This window comes from Canis aureus, chromosome 3 (genome assembly GCF_053574225.1).
Source record: "Canis aureus isolate CA01 chromosome 3, VMU_Caureus_v.1.0, whole genome shotgun sequence".
Classification (NCBI taxonomy): Eukaryota; Metazoa; Chordata; class Mammalia; order Carnivora; family Canidae; genus Canis; species Canis aureus.
The window spans coordinates 34,354,266-34,376,581 of NC_135613.1; the positions used below are offsets into that span (position 1 = coordinate 34,354,266).

A 22,316-nucleotide genomic window follows, 5' to 3' on the forward strand; every position below is an offset into this window, starting at 1 on the left:
TATGGCAGGGTGTTCACGGATTATTTTCCTTCAAAAAACAAAACAAAACAAAACAAAACATAATTTACACATTGAGTGTCTTTACTTTCCAAACCATTCAGAATTAGGGAAAGGGGGGAAAAAACACGTCTGTTTCTATTTGAAACTGTCAAAATTAGCATTCAGTAATTAAAAATCACACCCTTTCTCTTAATAACCTAACCAGCATGATACAATCAGGTTGTGCCAACTCTTTAATCTAATTGACTAATTACAGATTTTAATTTAGTCAGTTACTGAACAACTGTTGACAATTTGTTTTCATTAGGGACAGAACAGAATAAATATTTAGGCTTCCAGTCACAAAGACTCCTGCAATCAGTTCTCCACCGTGACCCCAACTTCAGAGCAGGCTCTGGCTCTGGCAACATCTTGAGACACAGGTACACACACAGCTCTCGAGCCACTTCTCAGCTACAGCCCCGCACACACCTTCCGCCAAGTCCCTCCTAAGGCGAAAGCCTGAAATGCGAGCGGCGGCCTACATTCCCAAAGTACAGGCAATTCCCAAATTCACACACGTCACTCAAGAAGTGGCAAACACTTAAACGTTGTGAAGAAAAATAAATTCAACGCTACATGTCACTGGCTTTTAAGCAACAAAGTAAGTTAACAGTCAAAATAGGTTTATCTGCATTCATCTCACTAGGAAGCAAACTGTCACTGACATCTTTTCTTTTTTTTTTTTTTTAAAGAAATGTTTATAGGTTTCTTCTGAAACAATCCAATTCTTTCAAAGTGCATTTTTACCCCAAGGTCTCCACCAACTCCTAAAGTCATCTTAAAGTTTCTTAGAGTAACAGGATGGTTTGAAGGCTAGGACAGAGGCTCTGGGTTCAAAACCGGACTTTCCTATTTAATGACCTCATCACCAGTTAAGCTTCGAAAGAAAGGGATAAAAATATTTACCAGGACTAAACATCATACCCAAGCACAGCACCCGGCCCAAGGTAAATATGCATCAGATGCCAGTCACCACTGTTTCAGAATTCACTGCCCCCATGCTACAAATCAGGAAACTGAAGCCCAAAGAGAAGACAATGCTCGGTCGAAGGTTACACAGCCAGTAAGTGGGGAAGTTTGTTTGTGAAAGAGGACTTCTGCCCCAGGGATCCATCTCTTCCACTGTAAGCCAGCTGAGAGCAGTAGGGAACTTATACTTATTTGCAGGGGAGGGGGCTGGAGGTCTCAGGAGCATCTTCTGGAGATGGGAACCTTCCACACAGAGTCTTACCAGCCTTGGGCCACCCATCCTCCAAAGTGGGTTTTCCCTATAGGAAAGCTTTGAGCAGCCTGAACTTGGAGGGATGACCCAGAAAGAACTCTGCCTTGTGCCCCTCCTGACTCCAGGGGGAAACACAAGGGTCTTCACTCTACAAAGCCTAATCCTGGCCATTCCAAAACAAGCCTACAAAGAGCCTCCCTCATTGTTAGGTGGACAAAGCACAGATGGAAGCCACAGGTTCCCAGCCAAAGGACTCTAACCAGGTCCCTTGAAAACCCTCCTGGAGCCTGAAGCCTGGTTGGTATTTTTTTAGGCTCAACAAAAATCAAGCCTACCTCGGGATGCCTGGGTGGCTCAGTGGTTGAGCATCTGCCTTTGGCTCAGGGTGTGACCCCAGGGTCGGGGGATTGAGTCCCACATCGGGCTCCCTGCATGGAGCCTGCTTCTCCCTCTGCCTATGTCTCTGCCTCTCTCTGTGTCTCTCATGGGTAAATAAATAAATAAAAATCTTAAAAAAAAAAAAAAAAAATCAAGTCTACCTCCACTGAAATGGAACCAAAATTCCCAATGTGTTCTGTTGACCAGAATTCGACCAACCTGGCCTGCTCACACTAGATCCCCTGAGCTGAAAGCAGCTCTAATCAGCAACTCCATAGTTCTTCTTCCATTTCTTCATTAAAAGTGACTCGATGCATGCAATCTATTTGCCAATGAAATATCTTCAGGCATGGAGTCTACAGGAGGTGACAGAGGATTAATAAAAAGTGACCTTGTAAGTGAAGAGATGGGGAAACTCTCCCATTAGGGCATGCAGGCCTAAAGCAACAAGTCTTCCTCCTGGCCGAGGTCACTGAAAACCAGCCCAGTAAGGAACCATCAGACCCACAGGCAGGGCTTCAGTTTTTGCCCATCTCCCTCGGGACACATTCCCACCTACTCCTCCCAGTACCAGTATCAAAACTACCCTGGCCTGGGCAGTGGGGCATCAGTTAATTAGGCAGCAAAGATGCCAAATCTGGTACTAATTCCTGGGGAGGCAGCATGGTGTGATAGTGAAAAGCACTTTTTCTAAAGATTTTACGTATTTGAGAGAGAGAAAAAAAAAGAGAGAAAACACGCATGTATGCACAAATTGGAAGGGGAGTGGCAGAGAGAGAAGCAGCTCCCCACAGAGCAAGAAGACCCAGGTGGAACTTGATCCCAGGACATGGGGGAACATGACTGAGCCGAAGCAGACACTTAAGCGACTGAACCACCCAGGTACCCTGCACTTTTTTTTTTTTTTTTTAAGTCCACTTCCAACATGACTAGATCTCTCTATTACCTCCGTTTCCTTTTCTGCAAAATAGGAAATGGAAACAGAACTTAACACTGGACTGTTTGGAGGAGAACAAGAGATAAAGCCTAAAGGACTCAGAACAGCGCGTGGCATACAGTTAGCACTTAAACTTGCTCACTGTTCTCAACTGTTCTTTCCTTCATGAAAGGGGAAGAAGATCACGTCCCCTACATTGCCCCAAGGGGGCAAGAATTAAATAAGAACACTTTCTCAGCACATAGCAAGTGCTCAGTAAACTCGAGTTTCCTTCGTTAAACCAGGGATCTGTTATTACTAAGCCACAACCCTGTAAGTTGAGTTACTTATCTCTCAGCAAGAAACTACCACCCCAACTCCTAATGGCTCAACCTTCCATGGAAGATCGTTGGCCCTCTCAAGTAGCGGCGGCCAGAGTCCCTCGCAGTGATTTTTGCCTCATCTCTTCTCTTCAGGTTCCCTTTGACAAAGATGCTGCTAGCAAAATAATGCCAAAGAAAGTATGTGGCGACAGTCAACTAGATTTAAGTTCATTTTCTATAGCTTGGGGTCAGAATCGACTGATGCACTCTAGTGATCAAGTTTTCTGCAATTCCCTATTCCACGCATTAGCTCGCTGACAGAAATTCACTGCGGTATTTAAAGTGGCAGCCATCACAACTAACTCAAATTGTATTGGCTTCCCCGATGCTGAAATGCTCTGCTGAAACCATCAATTGGCCAATTCAGAGATAACGTGGTGGCTGAAATTCCCTGTCATGCTGTAAAATCCCTTCTGCAGCAGCTCACCAGCCCGGAGATCCGCAGCGACACCTGCCACCAGAGCCGTGGGCCGGGGCGGCCCGTGTAACACAAGCGGGCTCCCGGGGCGGGAGCTGGCGGGCAGCGGGCGGCCGGCGCTGCCAAGAGGAAGGGCCTCCAGAGAGAGGATAACACTTGCTACTGGAAGCCTTCTAAAAGACAGCGAGAAAGAAGAGCAGCACGCACACGCCCCACACCAGGCCTGCCCACTGGGCCGTCTGCCCCTCAGCAGATGGCCGAAGCCCCACGAAGCCCACAGCATCACCCAAAGAGAGCTGCAAAGTTCCTAGCAGGTGGCCCAGAGGCGCCTGCCTCCCCAGTAAAGGCTTTCCCAACTCAACGGCTGCCACGGGCATCAGGTGTCCATCTGGCCACAGACCTGCTGAGCTACCATCCCACTCAGGCCTCAGTTTCCCCATCTGCAAACTGAGAGGCTGCTTCTTAATACATGTTCTACGATCTGATGGCCTGTTCGCATCTCAGAAAGCCTTCCCAATGGGGGAACCCCAATTTATAAACCATTTCCACACGCTCTCATCCAGCTTCTAAAATGTTTGAGAGGCAAGAAAAAAAAAAAGTCCAGGCCTTACTTCATGGCGTTTCCTATCACGGAGGAACCAACTAAGGCTCCAAGAGGCCAAATAACTTACCCCAGGCCATCTGAAAGAATGAGAACTCGGAACTCTGGTCACCCGGGTCCAAATCCCGCGGGCCAGCCGTGACACTGCCTGAGCTCCCACCACCAAGTGCACAGAGGCGGCCCGCAGCAACCACCCGGGACTACCCGCCCACCATCCGCGGCTCTCCAGGTCGGGTCCTGCGTGCAAGGCCCCACCTGCCTACCCCAAGAGCTCACCAAGCTGCAGCTAGCATCCCCACAGCCTGCTCTCTCCAGCGGCCTTTTGTGACCAGAGAGGACGATCAGAGGAAAACCTCTGACGGGGGCCCCAGGGAGCAGCTGTGCTTCTTAAGGTCAGAGGACTATGAAACAGAAGTGAAATGTCAGGCGCTTCACCCAAACACACAAAGAGCAGGAGACACAAAGCCTGCCTTGGGAGCTGTGCAAACAGCGGTCACCGGGAGGGGACGGAGAATCTGAGAGGCTGGGCCAGCCTGGGTCAGCTGTGATGCCCTGAGACCTATTCTCAACATTCCTGCCATAGCCAGAGACTGAGCCCTGAAGATGTTCAGACAACACCCCCCACAGGGGCCACCTGGACCCGCAGACACACAGGAGGGCCGGGCAGGAGAAGCTGCCCAGTGGCCAGCCAGCAGGGACGAGCTGCCGACCTCAAGCGGGAGCCACTGCTTATGCAGCATTTGGCAAGCACCCGCTGAGCACCTTCTACGTGTTCTCTGCATGAAGAATATGGCAACAAACACCAAAGGTGGCCACCAAGGAAACCACCAAGCACCACCCTGGAAGCAAGAAGCATAGTGGAGAAACAATTCTCTCAAGAACCCTCGGAGGTGGGAATCCTTCCCTCCTTACAGGAGGGTCATGACCCCATTTGGCCAAAGTCACTCCACTGGGGGATCCCAAGATTCCACTTCAGCCTCCTCTGGGCTTGTGGCTTTCAAAGTTTTGTCTGAGACCCACAAGAAGGCAAATTTTACTTCGCAAACCCAGGACACACGTTTATTTACCGGCACACAGAGATCACGGAACACAGAAAGATACTTATGCTTACTCCATGTGATACAGTTGTTTCATTTTTTGTAATTGCCAGTCGTGACCCACTAAGCTGATTTCCCAAGGCACTAATGGGTCACAACTCACAGTTTGCAAAACAATGCGTTACCATGTACCACTTGTCCATCTCCGTTAAAACGTGTATTTAACATACTTGATCCCTGGGCAAGGATCAGACCTTTGTCGCTTTTCAATGCCCGAGTCTAACTCACCAATGTGGGGATTTATTGAAGACTCTGCAACAGGCCCCGGGAGTGGGGGGTGGCACACGGGGTAGTAGAGATAAGAGCGCCTGCTCTTCAAGAGCTTTTAATCTACGAGTTGGAAAGGGAAGAGATACAGCCTTGACCCAAATCATTCTTCTTCTGGGCTGCAAGTAGCAAGTGAATACAGACACAGAGTTCCCGGAGGTGGAAAGAAAAGAAGAAAAGAAGGGTATTCCCATGGGGGTGGTCCTGGCAGGGCCAGTGGTGACAAACACGTTCCAGGGTGGAAGCAAAAACTCCACCTCAGGTGGTGTGGTATCAAGCAGGGACCAGAGAAAGGGTCAGAAGGGGCAGCAGGGAAGTTCCAGATTCCTGTATCAAGAGAAGTGGCCAAAAGAAGAGGAAATGGACACTGAATGAACAACCCAGTCCAGGTACCACCCAGGAGAGCCCTGGATGAGATGAGACACGGAGGCTCGTCTGGAGGCTGTGTGTGTGTGACCCTCGCCCTCCAATTGCTCAAGGGTACTTGAAGAAGGCAGATTCAAATCCAGGGATCCGGAGCACCAATCAACAGGTGAGGCAGCCAGTGACAGTTCCTGCCCAAGGCATACACCCGTCACACTTAGACCATTCTCCAGCTGCCTCCCTTTTAGTTGTGAGAAGGCCAGGATCCATACAGGCCCCGTGGTGAGGTCACAAAAAGGATAGCACACGTGTACATGGTGTGTACTGGCTGCACCAAGCCCTATTACAGGTCATGGGGTGTGTACAGGTGCATAAGTTCATTTAACCCTCATGACAACCTTATACGGAGGATATACTTCATCAACCCCATTTTCCACCTGAGGGAAACGGAGAAACAGAGGCTCATTAACGTGCCTGAATTTGCACAGGCTGAAGTGAAGCAAGGCAGCACAAGGCAAAGGAAAAAGTCCCAGATCTGGATTAGGTTTGCAGGTTTGAGTCCTACTGGTGACCTCAGGTGGGGCACCTTTCCTCTCCGGAACTCAGTTTACCTATTTGTAAGATGACGAGGTGACCTCCAGTTCCATCAGCTCCAATCTTGTTATGTACATTTATGTTAAATACATTTCTCGGCTGCCAGAGAGGGTGGGACTGTTTACCTCCTCCCACCATCTGTCCTGACTGCATCTCGGTCTCTCGGAAGACCCAGACCATCTCCCACGAAGCTTTCTACGCACTTATCACATCCTGGGCTGCATCTGCCTCTTTGACGAGACAATGAGCAGAACAGGCGCTCAGTCAGTGAACCAGATCAACCCCGCAAAAGTCATCGGTGTCTCCTGCTCCTGGTCTGGGAGCCAACTGACCAATGTCTCCCTGAGGCTCGGCCAGGAAACCCAAAGAGAAAGCAGTCAATGCATGGGCACCAGCTTCCCACAGACCTGCGACAGTGACACATCCCTTCCCAAGCTCACTTCCTAAGGCTCCTTTTTCAGGACGCCAAGCCTAAAGAGTCAAGTGAAATGTGAGGCAGGCTACACACCAAAAAGGATGACAAGACGCCAACAGAGCAGCCTCCAACCCTGTCCATCCCTGTACATCACAGCACATCAGAGCACAACTAACCTCCCTCCTTGCCTTTCTCTAGACCACTCCAGGGCAGGATAAGCATGGACGACACTTGTGCTTTTTTCACAGTGGAGAGAAAGATCTTGAAAAGTGCAGGCTCCCCCAGTAACAAAAGGTGTGGAGCCAAAACTTGAATCCAGATTTCTGCTGGTGTCAAGTTGCAAGCCCCCCTGGGTCTTACCACTTCACTGTGCAGGACTGGGACAGGACTCCTCTGCCCCACACAGATAAGGGGTACAGACGTCTCAGGGGAGCATTTATCAGGGCCAGCTTGTGGCAGGACTACCCGCTCTGCCCCTTGCAGGGCTGTGGGGATGAGACAAGACAGCTGGTATGGAGGGAAAGACCCCATGACACATCAGGGGAGCCCAGGCACTGCAGGGCATTGTTGGGAAATTCAAGTGTTCCAAAAGTTCCTACAGGTGGGCTTGCTCTCCCAGAAAAATACGCTGCTGTCCCCATCATTTTAAAAGTTTGGGGGGACAACTTTAGAGCTGCAAAGAGAAAGTAAACAAACTCACCAAGCACAAGCCACAGACAGACAACCAATTGACGTATAGGATACTTCACTCTCAACAACCATGCAAAGGGATCATCACTCCACCCTCCACAGAGGCAGGAACAGAGGATCCGCAAATCCACCCCACCAGGAGAGGACGGTGAGGCCTGGAACTTAGGTGTGCGTCCCCACCACCACTCAGAGCCCAAACCCTTCCAAATGCAGAGGATTGCAGACCCGAGAAAAGCATAACACAGGGAGAGAAACATCTCTAAAACTCATCTCGCCAAGGCTCCAGAAAAACCCCATTACCCTGGCGAATCAAAAACAAACAATCGTTATTGTCTATTTGCTGTAAGCTCCTAGCAACATGTATTAAAGAAGTTTATGTGAATCATCTAATGCACTTGTGCCATGGTCAAAATTATTACCAAGCTAAAAAAGATTAATTTTTCTAAATACTCTAAACCCTAGACGCTATTATAAAGGCTACAGCTAGTGTAACATTTCTGTTATCTTGGCTGACAGGCCCTCAAGCGTACATACCTCCCCTCCACTTCTCCCTCTTAAAACACACACACACACACACACACACACACACACACACACACGCATGCGCGGGCACGGGCATATACACACACAGGCAGGAAAGTCAGGGGAAGGGGGCAAGGCAGCTCTGGCCTGAGGTCTCCACTAGAGAACTCGCTTCCCTTGGAAAATTAAGACAGCCTAAGGGACACTCTGGGGAGAGCTGGGTGTCTCTGGCTCCTTCAGAGCACTGGCTGGCACAGAGCTAACTCTCGGTCCAAGTTTGCAAATGCGTAGCTAACAAAGATGGCATTATGCAAAGACGTGCACACGGCTGGTCTTGGAGTTCAAATGAAGTGACCACTGCCAAAAACTTTGTTTGGGTCCCCCCACTCTAGCACCACCACCACCCCCTGCCCCTGCCACAGCCCCACCTCCCACCTTGAAATAAAGGGCAAGGATTTGCAATGTGGGGTCTTGCCGCCACTTGAAACCCATTAAGGTGGCCGCACAGCCTGAGTTCTGGCAAAACGCAATTCCAGTTACTCATTTAGTGTTTAATTAGCCACCGATAGAAGAGTCTGGCAGCCTCTGGGGTCAGAGGAATTGCAGCAAACAGGGTAGAAGCCCGAAGAAAGGATGCGACACAAAGTCTAAGCTCCAAGGCGGGTGGGGAAAGAAATAACTGTGTGTGTGTATTTTGTCTTTTTAATCTGCCACACAAGGGTGCCAAGGGTCAGAGCCAAAGGCAACTGCTGTGAACTTGCCAGGACCTCTGGGCAGATGGCTAGGCTGGCTTATCTCTGGGGAGAGCACTCCCCAGCTCCTCAGAGCCAGGTCGTGGCCCTTTCCCTCTCATTCCGCCTTCCCCTGCCCCCAAAAGGTTCTGGCGGGCGTGGACACTCCCAGCCTGGCAGGAACCCCAGCTCAGCACATCCAAGGAGAGCCCTCTCAAATATCACTTTGCTATTTCAAACCCACCAAGGACGCTGGACCCCTGCCACAGAGCCACAAATACCTCAGCTCCCTTCCACGCCTAGGCCTCTGGGGCACTTTCCTAATCCCCTCTCACCGCCTGGAGACACAGGCTCCTGGAGACACAGGCTCACAGTGGGGTCAGGGGTCAGCAGAGTCCTGCTGCAGGGGCACAGGGGCAAGGGAGCCAGCCCCACAAGAGCAGAACAGAAAGGGACCTCAGGTCCTCAGAGCATAGAAACTGGGGCTCTCTGGGACCTCATGTCTAGTATATGCTCTCAGTTCTTTCCTGAGAATCACAGGAGGGCTGGGCTTAGGAGCAGCAGCCTGCACATCTTCCGAAATTAGGTACAAAGTCTCCTTTGTGGGGACACATGTATTTTCTGGAAGGGAAGGCCAGAGCTTTTATCACATTCTCCCTGCCACATGGGCCACTGCACCATAACAAACTCCCTTCCCAAGTTCCTGTCCCACTTCCACCAGTGACTCTGTAGATCACCTCTCAGGAACTTCAGACTAATTCTGCTGAATGCATTTCTTCAGTGACTCTGTACAGGAGACACTTGGGGTCAACTGCAAACCCCTTCCCTCCTCCATTCAGCAGAAATTCTGTTCTCAAATGAGGGCTGTCAAAAGCTGAGCAGCAGAACCTGAAACACCAAGAGCTAGCCCAAGCTCTGCCACCCCATCCCCATGCCCCCCCGCCCCGACTCAGCTACATGCCCTTAGACAAACTATCTAAACTCCAGGCCTCGGTTTCCTCATCTGTGAAATGGGGATGAAACTTAGTAACACCTGACCAGTAAGGCCACCGTGACGCCAAACCACAAGCACGTGCTGAAAGGGGCTATGAGAAATGTAGTGACGTGAGCAGCGCAAGGAGCCCAGCTGCCCTCTAGCACCTTCAGCTCAGAGGCCGCCTTAGGCTCTTCCCTACTCCACTCATTTCTTGCCATCAAGAAGAAAACACACAATTAGCTACCACAAGGAGAGACAGGGCTGCTGGGGAGCCAAGAAGGCACCAGAGACACTTCTTTCTACCAGCCACACTGACCCTAGAGGACAACCGAGCAGAGAAGGTGGCTAGGACACCACTGGATGTAAGAGACACAAGTGGCACTGGGCGTGTCCACTCCACAAAAGGCCAGGACCCAGACAACAGGGTCCAAAGAACCCCAAGGGCTTTTACCAAATACCCTTGAGAACCACAGCTCTGGTCTGACTGAAGAGCTGGGAAATGACAGCAGGGTCCCTATGAGCCTCCTCCCAGGGTCAGAGCTCTTCGACTTAAGGTAAACGGATTTTTCAAAAAAAGTCTGCTCCTACACCAAATGCCCTAACACTCCACGTTGCACCTAGTCAACATCAGGGCACTCATGCTTACAAATAACGTGCCAGGTGTGTGTTGAGGGGGTGAGGGGCAGTAGACTGTGACTCAAATAAAAACTCACCAATTCAAAGAAAATTTAAGCCCCCTCACCACTGAGTCACCTGGTTCATTTCAGGCCCCACAGCCTGGCCTTGACCCATGATCACTTGATCCCTGACACTGCTATCAAGAAGAGGTGGCAATTTGCCAGGAACATAAAATTTTTTCTCCAGAACAGAGACCAGGATCTTCCCAGTTGAGGTCCTTTCCAAAGACCCTTTCAGTCCCACAGCACCTGGGCACGCCCCCTCCACCCCTGCCCTGAAAGCATTTAATACTCACTACACCCCCCCAAAGCCTGGGTGGTACCTGGGCTGCACAGACTCCCCCACAAACCAGGAGAATCTCTGAATCACCTCAACAGCAAATGGAAGGACAGTTACTGCACACTTGTATTAACAAGAGGTAAGGTAAGGTAAGGTAACTAGTTTACCAGCATCAGAATCGCCTGGCTCAAGATCACTCGGCAAAGGTGAAATCACCAAAGGAGTATCTTCCAATATTCCAATGGCTGCTCCAAGCCACGCTACTCAGTGACCCACAAATTACCTATTTTTTCCTCACCCATAGCTCCTTAACCCCTTCATTCAATTAGCACACATGCCTACTGTGTGCAAGGTATTGTGGGAGCTACAGAGATGAATAGCTCTGTAGATCGATGAATGGGCTCTGGCATGGAAAAAATTAATAAGCTGTGGTTGGAAAGACAACCCTAAAAGAGAAATTAGTCGGAATAGGTACAAACAAATGACACTTGCTACGGACCTGCAGGGCTGAGCCTCGACAGTGTTAGGAGCACCAATTCTGGAATTAGCTATGGCCTGAGTCTGGATCCTCATTCTACCACTTAGCTGCAAATTAACCTCTCTGCCTCAGCTTCCTCATCTGAAAAATGGAATTAGCAACTCCTTCTCTCACCCGACCACTGGCAGCTTGAAATGAAAGACTAAACCAAAGCACCCAGCACAGGGGCCTAGCACACGGAAAGCCGTCAGCAAAGGCTCTGTATAGATGGTTTCCATGGACAATGAGATGGAGTGATCAGAGTGTGCAGAAAACTATCACCAAAGTCCACCAAGGAGTTAAAAGATGAATAGGATTTGAATGGATAAGAGAGGCATGCATTCCAGATAAGAGGAAGGGAGCCCGGAAAGAGACAACAGCAATTCTAGCAAGAAGGAATGAGGGCTAACTAGATGGTAGCCATGGGAATGGAAAGAACACAGGAAGATTTGAGAAGCACAAAAAGAAGAGAGGGTTCCTTTTCTCAATTTTCTCTTAATTTACCAGGGGCTCCTCTGTCACCTCTGCAATCCAATGCCACCCCATAAAATACAGATGTTCCCTCTCTGTTCCCATTCATCACTCCATCCCTGCTCCCACACAACCTCAATCTCAGGCCAGTGACACCAAGAGAATTCCAATCTAAAAAGAAAGGGTTTTGAGATGCCTGGGTGGCTCAGCGATTGAGCGTCTGCCTTCGGCTCAGAATATGATCCCAGGATCCGGGATCAAGTCCCACAATGGGCTCCCTGTGAGGAGCCTGCTTCTCCCTCTGCCTAGGTCTCTGCCTCTCTCTCTGTGTCTCACATGAATAAATAATTTTTTTAAATGAAATAAAATAAAATAATAAATAATAAAAAGTAAGAAGAAAGGGTTTTGACCCCCGCAAATCTGTGAATCTTGGGCCTCAATCAGTAGGACTTCAACGCTTAGTAGCATCTTCTACACATTTACACCAATTTCAGTACTCTCCCCATAATTATGCCACCATTCCTTAACAAATAATATTGAAAGCAAACCCATCAAGCTTTCCCTGCCACCCATACTGTTTCAAGATGGCAGAACAAACCACAAACTGCCAGAAAAATCTTACATCATTTACTAGAGAACCAAACTTAAAAATTATTAAACTTCTCTGACAGCTTGCAAAAGATAACATAGACATCCTCTACCATGAGATTTCCTTCAAACAGGCACATCCACTAACCCCCACTCTAAAATGAAACTACTTGCACAGCAAAGACTGACCATATAGGAATTCGCTCTCCGTATGTTTAAAATAAAAATAAAAAAAAAAAAAAAGCAAGGTTTTTTTTTTTACTAGGTAGAAAGGTCAAATTCACCAACTATTTTTATATGCCTAATGTACCCTCCTAGCCTCCTCCCCCAACCTCTAGCTCAGGAAACCCTATGATCATCACCACGGATTTTCCCAGAAGAACCACATCACAAGAGAACCAGTCACCTCACCTTTTACTACTAAAAGTTTACCAGACCATGAGTGCCATTTGCCAGCTTCTCTTTCTCAGCTCTGGAGAGGGCAGAAGGACTGGTCCATTTTCTGAGCATTCTGTTCCAAGGGCATTAACTTTTCAGTCATAACAAAATTTCATCCCATTAAATATTCTCAAAACCAATGCAACCTCCAGCTGAGTTTCTGACTCCTCCGTAGTGCTTGGAGAAATTTTCACCATAAAAGCATTCATGGTAATGGGATATGACCACTTGTAACACTCAACCAGATGGGTTCTAGTGTCCTAAGCCAGTCTCAACCTCTGCATGCAGGGGACACACATGGCCTGGCCAGGTAGGTGAGCTCTGACAATGTTCAAGAAACCAATTTCCATGCTCTAGAGCTTGAAGACCCGTTCCCACCCACCTTATGAAAAAGCGCAAGACCAAATAAAGCACCTCTTTCTTATGTGCATGTGCTCGCTCGCATGCATGTACACACCCCATCTACAAGGCCATTGGGAAGCAAAGACTGGAAGGAGGCCGGGAAGAACTGCAGACACTTCCCCTTCCATTTCCCATCTCCCCCAGATCATGTTTCATCTGATCATAAATTCTGACTCCAACCCATGTTTGGAGTCTAATTTTTTTTTTTTTTTTGAGGGGGACTGCCATGGGAGATGGATATGCAGCAGACATCACTCTTATAAGCATTTCATAAATCTTAAGAAACTCATCCAGGTAGAGGACGAATGACAGGGTAGCAAGTGCTATGGTGTGATGAAATTAACTATCTTCACAAGAACGTTTTGAACACAAGATTATGGACCAGCCAAGTACCTCAAAGTATACGTGGTCTTAGTGGGCACAGCACGAGCCCTCCAACACACACAAACACACACACGCGCACACCCCAAAACAATTTGAAAGACTGCTCCCTGGAAAGGAAGGAAGGAGTCCATTTCACCAAACTCTCCCTCAACCACTCCTTCTGCTCCAAAACACAAGTTTCATGTTTGCTTTTTTTTGTGGTGGTGGTGGTGGTGGTGGTGGTGGTGAATTTTTTAATTAAACCAACACCAAGGAGGCTCAGTCCCTTCCCAGCTAACTGTCCACTCCGACATCAACCTCACATGGCTGAGCCCTGAACGCCACCATTTAATCCTCCAGATAGGTATCTACACTCTTTGCATAATTACCACGTTATGAAACACCATTCACCAAGTTAGAACGGAGCAAGGGCAGCAGGGAGGTGAGCAGAACAAGAAGAAAGGCCAGGAGAAAACAAAGACCATTGCCAATTGGCTGTATATTTGCTTCTGGTACTAAAGAAGTTAGAGCTATCCAACCCTGTAATTATTGCCAGGATTAAAAATTTGTTACTCACGTAATCATGAAAGGCTTTTGCTTCACTCGAATGTTCACAAGTGTCTCGCCTTTCAGGAGCTGCACAGTAAAGGTCCCAAAATACACTGCAATCGAAAAATAAAATAAGATCGGGTTACTAATTATCACTTGTGTACCAACGACAAGAGCACAGTGTACAGTGCTAAAGGCACTAGGTCTCCCAAAGACTCGATCCCACATTTCCAGTCTTCCTTGGGCAAACTCAGGCTTGAAAACAAAATGGACCAACCTCTTCTGGCAAGCCCGACATCTGTAGTAAGAGTGTTAGTTCTCATGGATCAGGCACCTACTGAGTGCTGGCTGCCTCACACCCGTGACCCTGCTTGCAGTGACCATGGTGCTCTAAGGCAGGCGGCTATCCCCACTTTATGCAAGGGGCAGCTGAAGCTTGGGCAGAGTGGTACAACCTGTGCATGGGTGCCCAGATAGGATAGGCAGGAATCTGGATAAAAATCCCTGCCTGCTTCATCTGTGCTCCTTTTACCAACCCCCACCCCCCCACCCAAAATGGCTACATTTCATAAAAAGGTTAAACTGTCAAAGTCAGGACTATGATTCATACAGGGAGCAATCTGGGTGACTGGCAATAAAGGAAACCTACAGGTTCTTAATCTCAGAGCCCAGAGCCTACACCCCCCCACCTCTCCCTCCTCACCCCTACTCCCATCCAGGCCCTCCCCCAAGGAATTCTTATGCAAGAACCATCCCCCCCACCCACTCAAAGAATGCATATCAATTAGCCAAAGGAGAAGTTATAGACAACCAAGTATCTTGTCCTTTCTTGTTGAAATAGCCTTCCTCACAGAGGCACCTGTCCACCAATCCTGCAAGTGGGGGAAGGAGAGGGTAGATATCTCTGCTCTAGGAGAGCCTAGATATCTCTGCCTCATCCCCCTCCAAAATTTGGTGCAGTCACTCTAACACTTTGTATTACACAAGAACAGACGTACAAGCCATCTGTGAGCCAGTAACACCTTACACAAACATGGGGTAGTCACTGGTATTAATACAGGGTAGAAACCCTCACCAGGTCAGGAGCCTAAGGCCCAGGGCCGGAAACCCACTTGAAGGAAATGGGCACCAGAGCAGAAGTCTGACGCCTGGTCTAGTGCTCCTGTCCCCATCACAAACAAGCTAGTTCTGCGAGTCATCAGACAAGCCATCTCACTCAAGGTGTCTGAATTCCATGGCCTGATGGGCTCTGAATCAGTGCCACCCCTTCCTCCCACCTGGAGAGCCTCAGCTGTCATTTGCTCAGGGTGGCACAAAGTAACTTCTAACCAACAAGACAACAGACACAGCCACTCAGAGCCACCACTGCTCAAGTCCAGCACAACAGACTCCTCTCTTTCAGGGGGAGCTGAGACAATGCATGAGAAGACCTGGGGGGAGGGGGTGGGTTGATAGAACGGATAGAACAAGAAAATCGGGGGCTTCCAGCAGCTGCAGAGGGAGGCTAAAAAACATCCCTTTCTGCCCCTTGAAGCTGCACATATTTGATTAACTCCTCCGCACACTAAAGATTTCTAACGCTACCAACTCCCCAACCCCTTCTCAGGAACTTTTACTCCGAAGCCCAAGATTCCGCAAAAGCTCAAGATTCCGCAAAATACCACGACGGTCGGGCACACCCACCTCTGCAAACCACCCCCACAGAAAACCTATCCCCCGCTCCTACAGGTAGAATCCTGAGGCCACAACACCGCAGTTCTGAGGTTGGCAGAAGTAATTAAAAACTCATTTTCTCTGTGCGAGTTTGAACAGATACTTCATCCCCCCGCATTTCAAAGAGACTTGAACAGTAACATGAACTGGTGGTCAGGTAAACGCTCTAAGATCCCAAGACACGGCACTCTGATCCTTCCGAACTCCACCAAAATATCAAAGGCCATTCTGCTTTCTTGTCCCTTTCAAAAGGATGTCAAAGACTCCACCAATCGGTCCCGCAAAACATCCAGGTCTTACGCTCACAGCGACTCACTCCTGCTGACCCTCAGCCTCCCTCCTTACCTGCCACAAATAAGAGAGAGCCAGGAACTACCAACTACAAGCACTCCCTCAGGTCAACAGCAAGCAGTTAAGGTTCTCAGTAAAATGAAACTTTGTGGTTTTAGGGATGCTTGGGGGGGAGGGGGCTGGGGAGGAGGGCCCACAGAGGAGAGGAAGATCCAGTCAGTCTGAATCAGTATCTAAAGGAAGTGGCAGCCCCTTCTTGCTTTTCCTCAGGGTGCTTGGGAAAGGCCCCAGCGGCTTTGCTCTCTCCAGGTTTGAGCTCACAGAAGAAAAAGGAAGGGACAGGCCAGTTGTAAAACAGACCTGGTATCCTATCCCCCCCACCCCACCCCCACTCCAACTCCCCCTAATTAAAGCAGCATGCAGAATTGACCAAAAAAAAAAAAAAAAAAAATCCTTCCAGGTTTTCTCAGGCCCCTGCCTGGTGCCCCAGAGACAGACAGAAAAGTAGAGGAGTTTCTTCGTAAACACTAAACACGGTTTAGTAGGTTTCTCAATAGGAGGGCAAAGAGAAGGCAAAAACTTTAGGCACCAGCCTCCTGTCTTCTTTTGCTCCTTCACCAGCCCCGGTCAGAGCGCCCCGAGGTGCCCCGGTCTGTGCCAAGCCTGAGAGCTAAGACACGGGGGGTCTGCTCCAGGCCTCCTGTCTTTGTTCACCCGGGACCCAGGTCTCAGAACAAAACCAAACAAACTACCACAGAAACTTACCACCACCACGAGTGCAAAAACCCAGGCGGTTCTCCCAATGTGATGTTTTTTTCCCATCGAATCTGGAAAGCAGAGAGCAGACACCGCTTAGAGGGGCAGAGAGGACGGGCGGGCTGGGGGCTTTGGGGGGGGGGGGTATTAGCCAAAAGGCTGTGAGGACCAACTAACAATAAATGCCAAAAGGTGATAAAAATTCAAAATGGTGGCCACAGTGGCTGCTCCTGAAAACAAAGGCTCTAAGAATAGTGGGGAAGAGGGGGTGTCAAGAAATTGGATGATGGGGTGGGGGGGCAGTCGCACTCACCTCCGACAAGAAGGTCTGTGCAGATTTCTGTGCTCCTACGTGCAGTAAATATTCGTAGACGTATAAAGCTAACCTGGAAGGTGGGCAGGGGGCACAGAAAGGGGGAAGGCGTCAGGTCGCCCGGGGCGCTCGCCCTGGACCTCGCCAGCCGGCTCCCAGCCGCGTCCGCGCTGCCTGCCCCAGGGGCCCGGGCCGGGAGGGAGGGCGGGCGGCCGGCCTGTCGGCGCCCCGGGGCGGGGGTGCGCACCGGAGGACGCGCCGCCCCGAGCCGCGAGGGCTGCAGAGAGCGGCCCCCCAAACTTGAACTTCCAGCCGGCACCGGGGCCGAGCCCAGCCGGGTGCCTCCAGCTCGCGAGCCCGCCGACCCCGCCGACCCCGCCGGCTGCCACCGTGTGCCCCGGCCCGGGGAGCGTCCGCGGAGACCGGGTCCCGGACCGCGGGGCGCGGGGCGCGGGGCGCGGGGCGCGCGCTGGAGGGGGCAGCACCGCGCCGCCCTGCCCTGCCCTGCCCTGCCCTGCCCTGCCCTGCCCACCGCCCGCCTCCCCCGCCCCCTCGCGGCGACGGTCCCCCGAGCCCCGGGCCCAGCCGGCGCCGCCGTCCCTGCCCAGCGCGGCGCCCCGAGGCCGAGGGCGGGCACGGAGAGCGCTCCCGGCCGAACAAAGCCCCCGGCACGCACTCCTCACGCCGCGGGCGGACAAAAGGAGCCTTCGGGCTGCGGGAGCCGCGGAGCCACGCGCCCCCTCCCCTGCCCGCCCCGCCGGGCCAAGTGCGGGCTCGCGCGCCCGGGACCTCGCCCACCCCGGCGGCCCGGCCCCCCCGGCGCCTCCAACAATGGGCGCCCTCCCACGCCGCCCGCGGACGGCGCCGGCCCCGGGGCGCAGCACCCCCGCCCGCCCGCCCGCCGCCCGCCGCCCACCTGCCGCCCGCCCGCCCGCCGCCCGCCCGCAGCCCCGCGACGGCGCGGCCGCCACTTGGAGGAGAACAGGGCTTACTTTTCCCGAGCCTGCCCGTCCGAGGGCACCGCCGAGCCTTTGCCTTTGGCAAACATGGTCTGCAGGGAAGAGGGCGCCGAGCCCCGCCGCCGCCGCCGCTCCCGAGCTGCCCCCTCGCTCCCGGCCCCCTCCCCGGCCTCGCTCGCTCGCCCGCTCGCGCTCTCCTCGCCGCGCTCCCCTCCCTCCCCCCCGGCGCCGGCTCCGCGCTCTTTCCAGCTGTCAAAGCGTCAGCCCCGGCCGCGGCCCCATCGCCCTGGAACTCCTCCCGCGCCGGCTCGGCCCGAGCTGGAGCTGCCGCCGCCGCCGCCGCCGCCGCCGCCGCCGCCGCCGCCGCTCGCCCGCCGCCCGCCGCCCGCCGGCTCGCTCGCCCGCCGCCCGCCCGCCCGGCTCCGCCTGCGCCGCCCTCCGCGCCTCCGGCACCGCTGCCGCCGCCGCTGCCGCTGGTCTACTTGGAGCGCAACCGAACGTGGCTGCCCGGGCGAGGAAGCGGGGCGGGCGGCGGCGGCCCGCGACGGACGGGCGCTCCGGCCAATCGGCGCGCGGGGGCGGGCCCGGCGGCCCGGGAGGGACGCCCCGGCAGCGCCCGGCCCAGGCAGTCCCCGCTGCGGCCGCCTCCGCCGAGCCGCGGCCCCTGCTGCTGCGGCCGCGCCGGGGGGCGCCGGGGGGCGCCGGGGGGCGCCGGGGGGCGCGGGGAGCGCGGGGAGCGCGGGGGCGGGGGCGCGCGCCTCCCCTCCCCGTAGGTGCCGAGGGGGAGGGGGCCGGGCCCGGCCGCGGCGGGGGCCGCCGGAGGGGGCGGGGGGCGCTGCGGCAGCGGCGGAGGGGAGGGGGCGCGGACCCCCCAGCGGAGCGCCGCCGGCTCCCTCCCGCCACGTCCCTCTCCCTTATCGGCCCCTCGCCTCCCCCCGCCCGGCCCGGCCCGGCCCGACCCGGCCCGGCCCTTATCTCCCCCGCCCCCCGCCCCCCGCGCCGGGTTCCGACCCCGACCCCCTCCCCACACTCCCGGCCGCTCCCCCGCCGCCCCGCCCCCGGCCCTCCCTCTTGCCCAGTGCGCCGCCCGAGCGCCCGGCCCGGGGCTCCACGCTGCGAGCTGGGCGGCTCGATCCGGCGCAGAGGCGCGCGGCGGCTCCTTTACTACATCATTAAAATACTTCGGAAAGCCCCAAAGTGGAGCCGCGCGAAGAAGGTCCTTGGCGTGCTTTGGGGAGCCTGGGGGAGGGGACGGGGGACTTGCGCTAAGAAAAGGGAAGAGTGATAGCTCCCAAATTTCTCAGGTCGGCCGGCGCTGGCAACTTAGCCCGTCGGCCTCTCCACGGGAGACCGTGCCGCTGCGGGCGGGGTACGGGGGCGTCACCTGGGCGCCCTGCAACGTGGAATGCGCGCCACAGGAATCTGCAAACTTCAAATAAATGGAGCTAAATTGGGGAGGTGGGGGGGGGGGGATGAGAGTCAGACTTGGGGGGAGGGGAAGCTTCCATTGTCAGTGACCCAGGTGTACAATGGGAAATGGGGGGGGGGGGTGGCAGAGTGACCCAGCTATTTGCCGCTGACTCCTCTCTGCCCACTCTGAGAACCCCGAGTACACACGATGAGTCCCTTATTAGACCAGGATCCGGCGAAATAGGGGAAGACTCCCCCATTTTCAGACTGCGTTTAGAGCGCGGTTCTCTTTAAATGTGATAAAACATTGTCGGCACTGTCTCTTTAAAAGAGTCAAGCAGAAAAAGCTGTGTAAGCGCTGATTGGCTGCCTGTTTGGATACATCTTTAGGGGAGCCTTGAAACTGTTAGCCTAGGTTGATTTTTTTTTTTTTTTTAACTGCGCTGTTCCAATAAACAAGTAACGCCCCTCCCCCTAACATGCCTCGCACCAAACAATTAAAGGATAGGTCAGTGTCCTGGGGAAAACACGTTTCAAGTAGGAAAACTCAGAACTAAATTTCTACAAAATAAAGAATAATCTCCTACCATTAAAGTTTGCCTATTTTGATCTATTGAAAAGAGAAAAGGGGCTTTTGAAAGAAATGCCCCGCAGCAAACCGATCTGCATTGGTTCAGGAAGGAGACTCGGTGCATTTTTGGAATAATGTTCTACTCCGTGTAACAGTCTCCCTAAATTAGAATACAGCCAGGCCCTACGGATGCCAATGGACGCACTCTGTTCTCTGCTGGGACCTAGAGATCGCAGGGGAAGGTGACAGATAAAGGGAAATACTGAACCCCAGTCTATGGTTGTCCGTAGGCTAGCCCCTAGTTGAGAGGTTGTTTTGTGAATGAGAAGCATGGATGTTGGGAGGGAGTTGAAATACAACGATAGGGGAGAGAAGGAAATAATTACAGTTATTTTTTCCCCTAGGCGGTTTAATTTAATAGGGCTAACTTAAGGTGCCTTAGAGCCCACGCTAATTAAATTGGCCTGTTCATCCCCTTCCCCTGGACTTCTATTTTTGATGGGCTAGGAATGGCCAGGGATGGCTTGTCAACAGACTGACTCACAAGAAGCCTGACTCATCTTGGGTCTGCAAGGCCCACGAATTACGAGTATGGTGAGTATCCATCGGGTCCTGGCTAAAGGAAAACACTGCCCTTCTCTAGCTCTATGATGGCAGCATCTACCAAGTTGGCCATGCCCTATCAGCACCAGGACTGCGCCGCAAATCTATCTGTCTGGGCATCATTTTCCTCACCTGTCAAATGGGAAAGGAGGGTTAGAAGATCTTTAATCTCTCTTGAGAATTTGATGTTCTAGGATGCTGATTTTTCCCTTCTATAGTTTTCTTTCCCCACCCCCAACCCCCACCCTGGAATAAAAGACCTTCTTCCGGAGCATATGTAGCAGGAGAAGAGAAGTGGCATTCAGGGAACCTGTGCCAGGTACTCTGTCCTTGTGGTCTGCCCTTTGCTAGGCCTTGACACAGAAGGCTTGTGATGAAGCTAAAAGAGTCAGTGAGAGGACCCAGAGAGAAAAAACAGGGAGCCCCCCAGCCTGCTAAAAAGAAGGGAGTTGACAGGCACCTGAAAGCAGGACCACTCCGCAGCCCCAACCAAGTGTGCATACAATGATCCAAGATGCAGTCCTATCAGAAACCAGTCCAAACACCCAAGAACAGCCTTCAAAACCGCAACCCACCTTTCCCCCCACTGAACACCCCCCTCCCCAGCTCCACCTTCCCTAGACCACACATCTTTTGGCCTGCTATCTCTACCTGAATGCCTTCTAACTCAACATCCCCCTTTGACCATAGAAGGCTAACATCGCCTCCTACGCTGTGCATCTCTTCCAAAACCTCTTTGCTCTTCACTCCTGGAGCAAAACTCCTCTGTCCCCCTGCTTGGTCTCATTTTGCTTGAACCTCCATAGTGGTTCTCTGTTCATTCTGCCTATTGTTGTAGCCAGTTGTTTACTGTCTGTCTCCTCTACCAGACCAGGCAGGGAGAGGAACTAACTCTGAGTCATCGGTGTGTCTCCACCACCCGGCGCAGGTTCGATACTTGTGTGCATTATCAACATTCAGTGTGCATACCAGGGGCTAGGGAACCAGGAGAGGAAAAAATGGTCTCATGCTCAAAGTAGCTCTGGGCCCAGGCTGGAGATAAGAAAGGGATACTGCCAACAATGGGATTAGATAAGGCCCCTCTCCCAACCCCACCCACCTAAACCACAGCCACCTGGAACTACTATACTTTTGGTCCCCAGAATGTACCAGGTCATTGCACGTAGCCACCCCAGACTCCTTCATCCTTTCTCTGTCCCTCCCTATCTTCCTTCTCTTCTTTTAGTACACATCTATTGAGCATCTACTATGTACCAAGCACTGTTCCAGGTCTGGGTAATTCTTACCCAGAATTCTTACCCAAACAAAAATTCTTACTCCATAGAGCTTCCGCGGTTGGGAAATCCTCTGTCCAAAAGCCTCTTTCCGTGACAGACTCCTACTAATTCTAAGATCCAGGGGCACCTGGGTGGCTCAGTAGTTGAGCATCTACCTTTGGCTCAGGTGGTGATCCCGGGATCCCGGGACCCTGGGATCGAGTCCCACATCGGGCTCCCTGCAGGGAGCCTGCTTCTCCCTCTGCCTATGTCTCTGCCTCTCTGTGTGTGTCTCTCACGGATAAATAAATAAATAAATAAAATATTTACAAAAATAAAATTAAATTAAAATTAAATCCAGCCTGGGCAGGTAGCACCTCCTCTAGGAAGCCTTCAGAGGACGCCCTCTCTGAGCTCCCAGACTGGGCCAGGGGTCCCCTGGTGGCCCCTGGGCCTCCCCAAAAACCCAACAGATTGCAGATGCACACTGCATAGGCATGGACGTGTGCATCTCCCTCATGGGAACACGAGTTCCTCCTTAGGG

At 52.4% G+C, this 22,316-nt stretch overlaps 1 protein-coding gene across 6 annotated transcripts in view; it reads right to left on the minus strand.

Moving 5' to 3' along the window:
• Nucleotides 1-18,126, minus strand: part of SSBP3 (single stranded DNA binding protein 3) — a 163,812-nt gene extending 145,686 nt beyond the window's left edge. For 3 of the 6 annotated variants that reach the window (XM_077891864.1, XM_077891862.1, XM_077891860.1), the window contains exons 1-4: nucleotides 17,966-18,126; nucleotides 16,974-17,046; nucleotides 16,670-16,731; nucleotides 13,929-14,013 (exon numbers count right to left, since the gene is read on the minus strand). In XM_077891864.1, the coding sequence (XP_077747990.1) occupies nucleotides 13,929-14,013; nucleotides 16,670-16,731; nucleotides 16,974-17,046; nucleotides 17,966-18,021 (276 nt within the window). In that variant the 5' untranslated portion in view covers nucleotides 18,022-18,126. The remainder of the gene's footprint in view (nucleotides 1-13,928; nucleotides 14,014-16,669; nucleotides 16,732-16,973; nucleotides 17,047-17,965) is intronic. The other 3 variants (XM_077891866.1, XM_077891863.1, XM_077891861.1) reach the window with 1 other exon arrangement.
• Nucleotides 18,127-22,316: the final 4,190 nt, after the last annotated feature.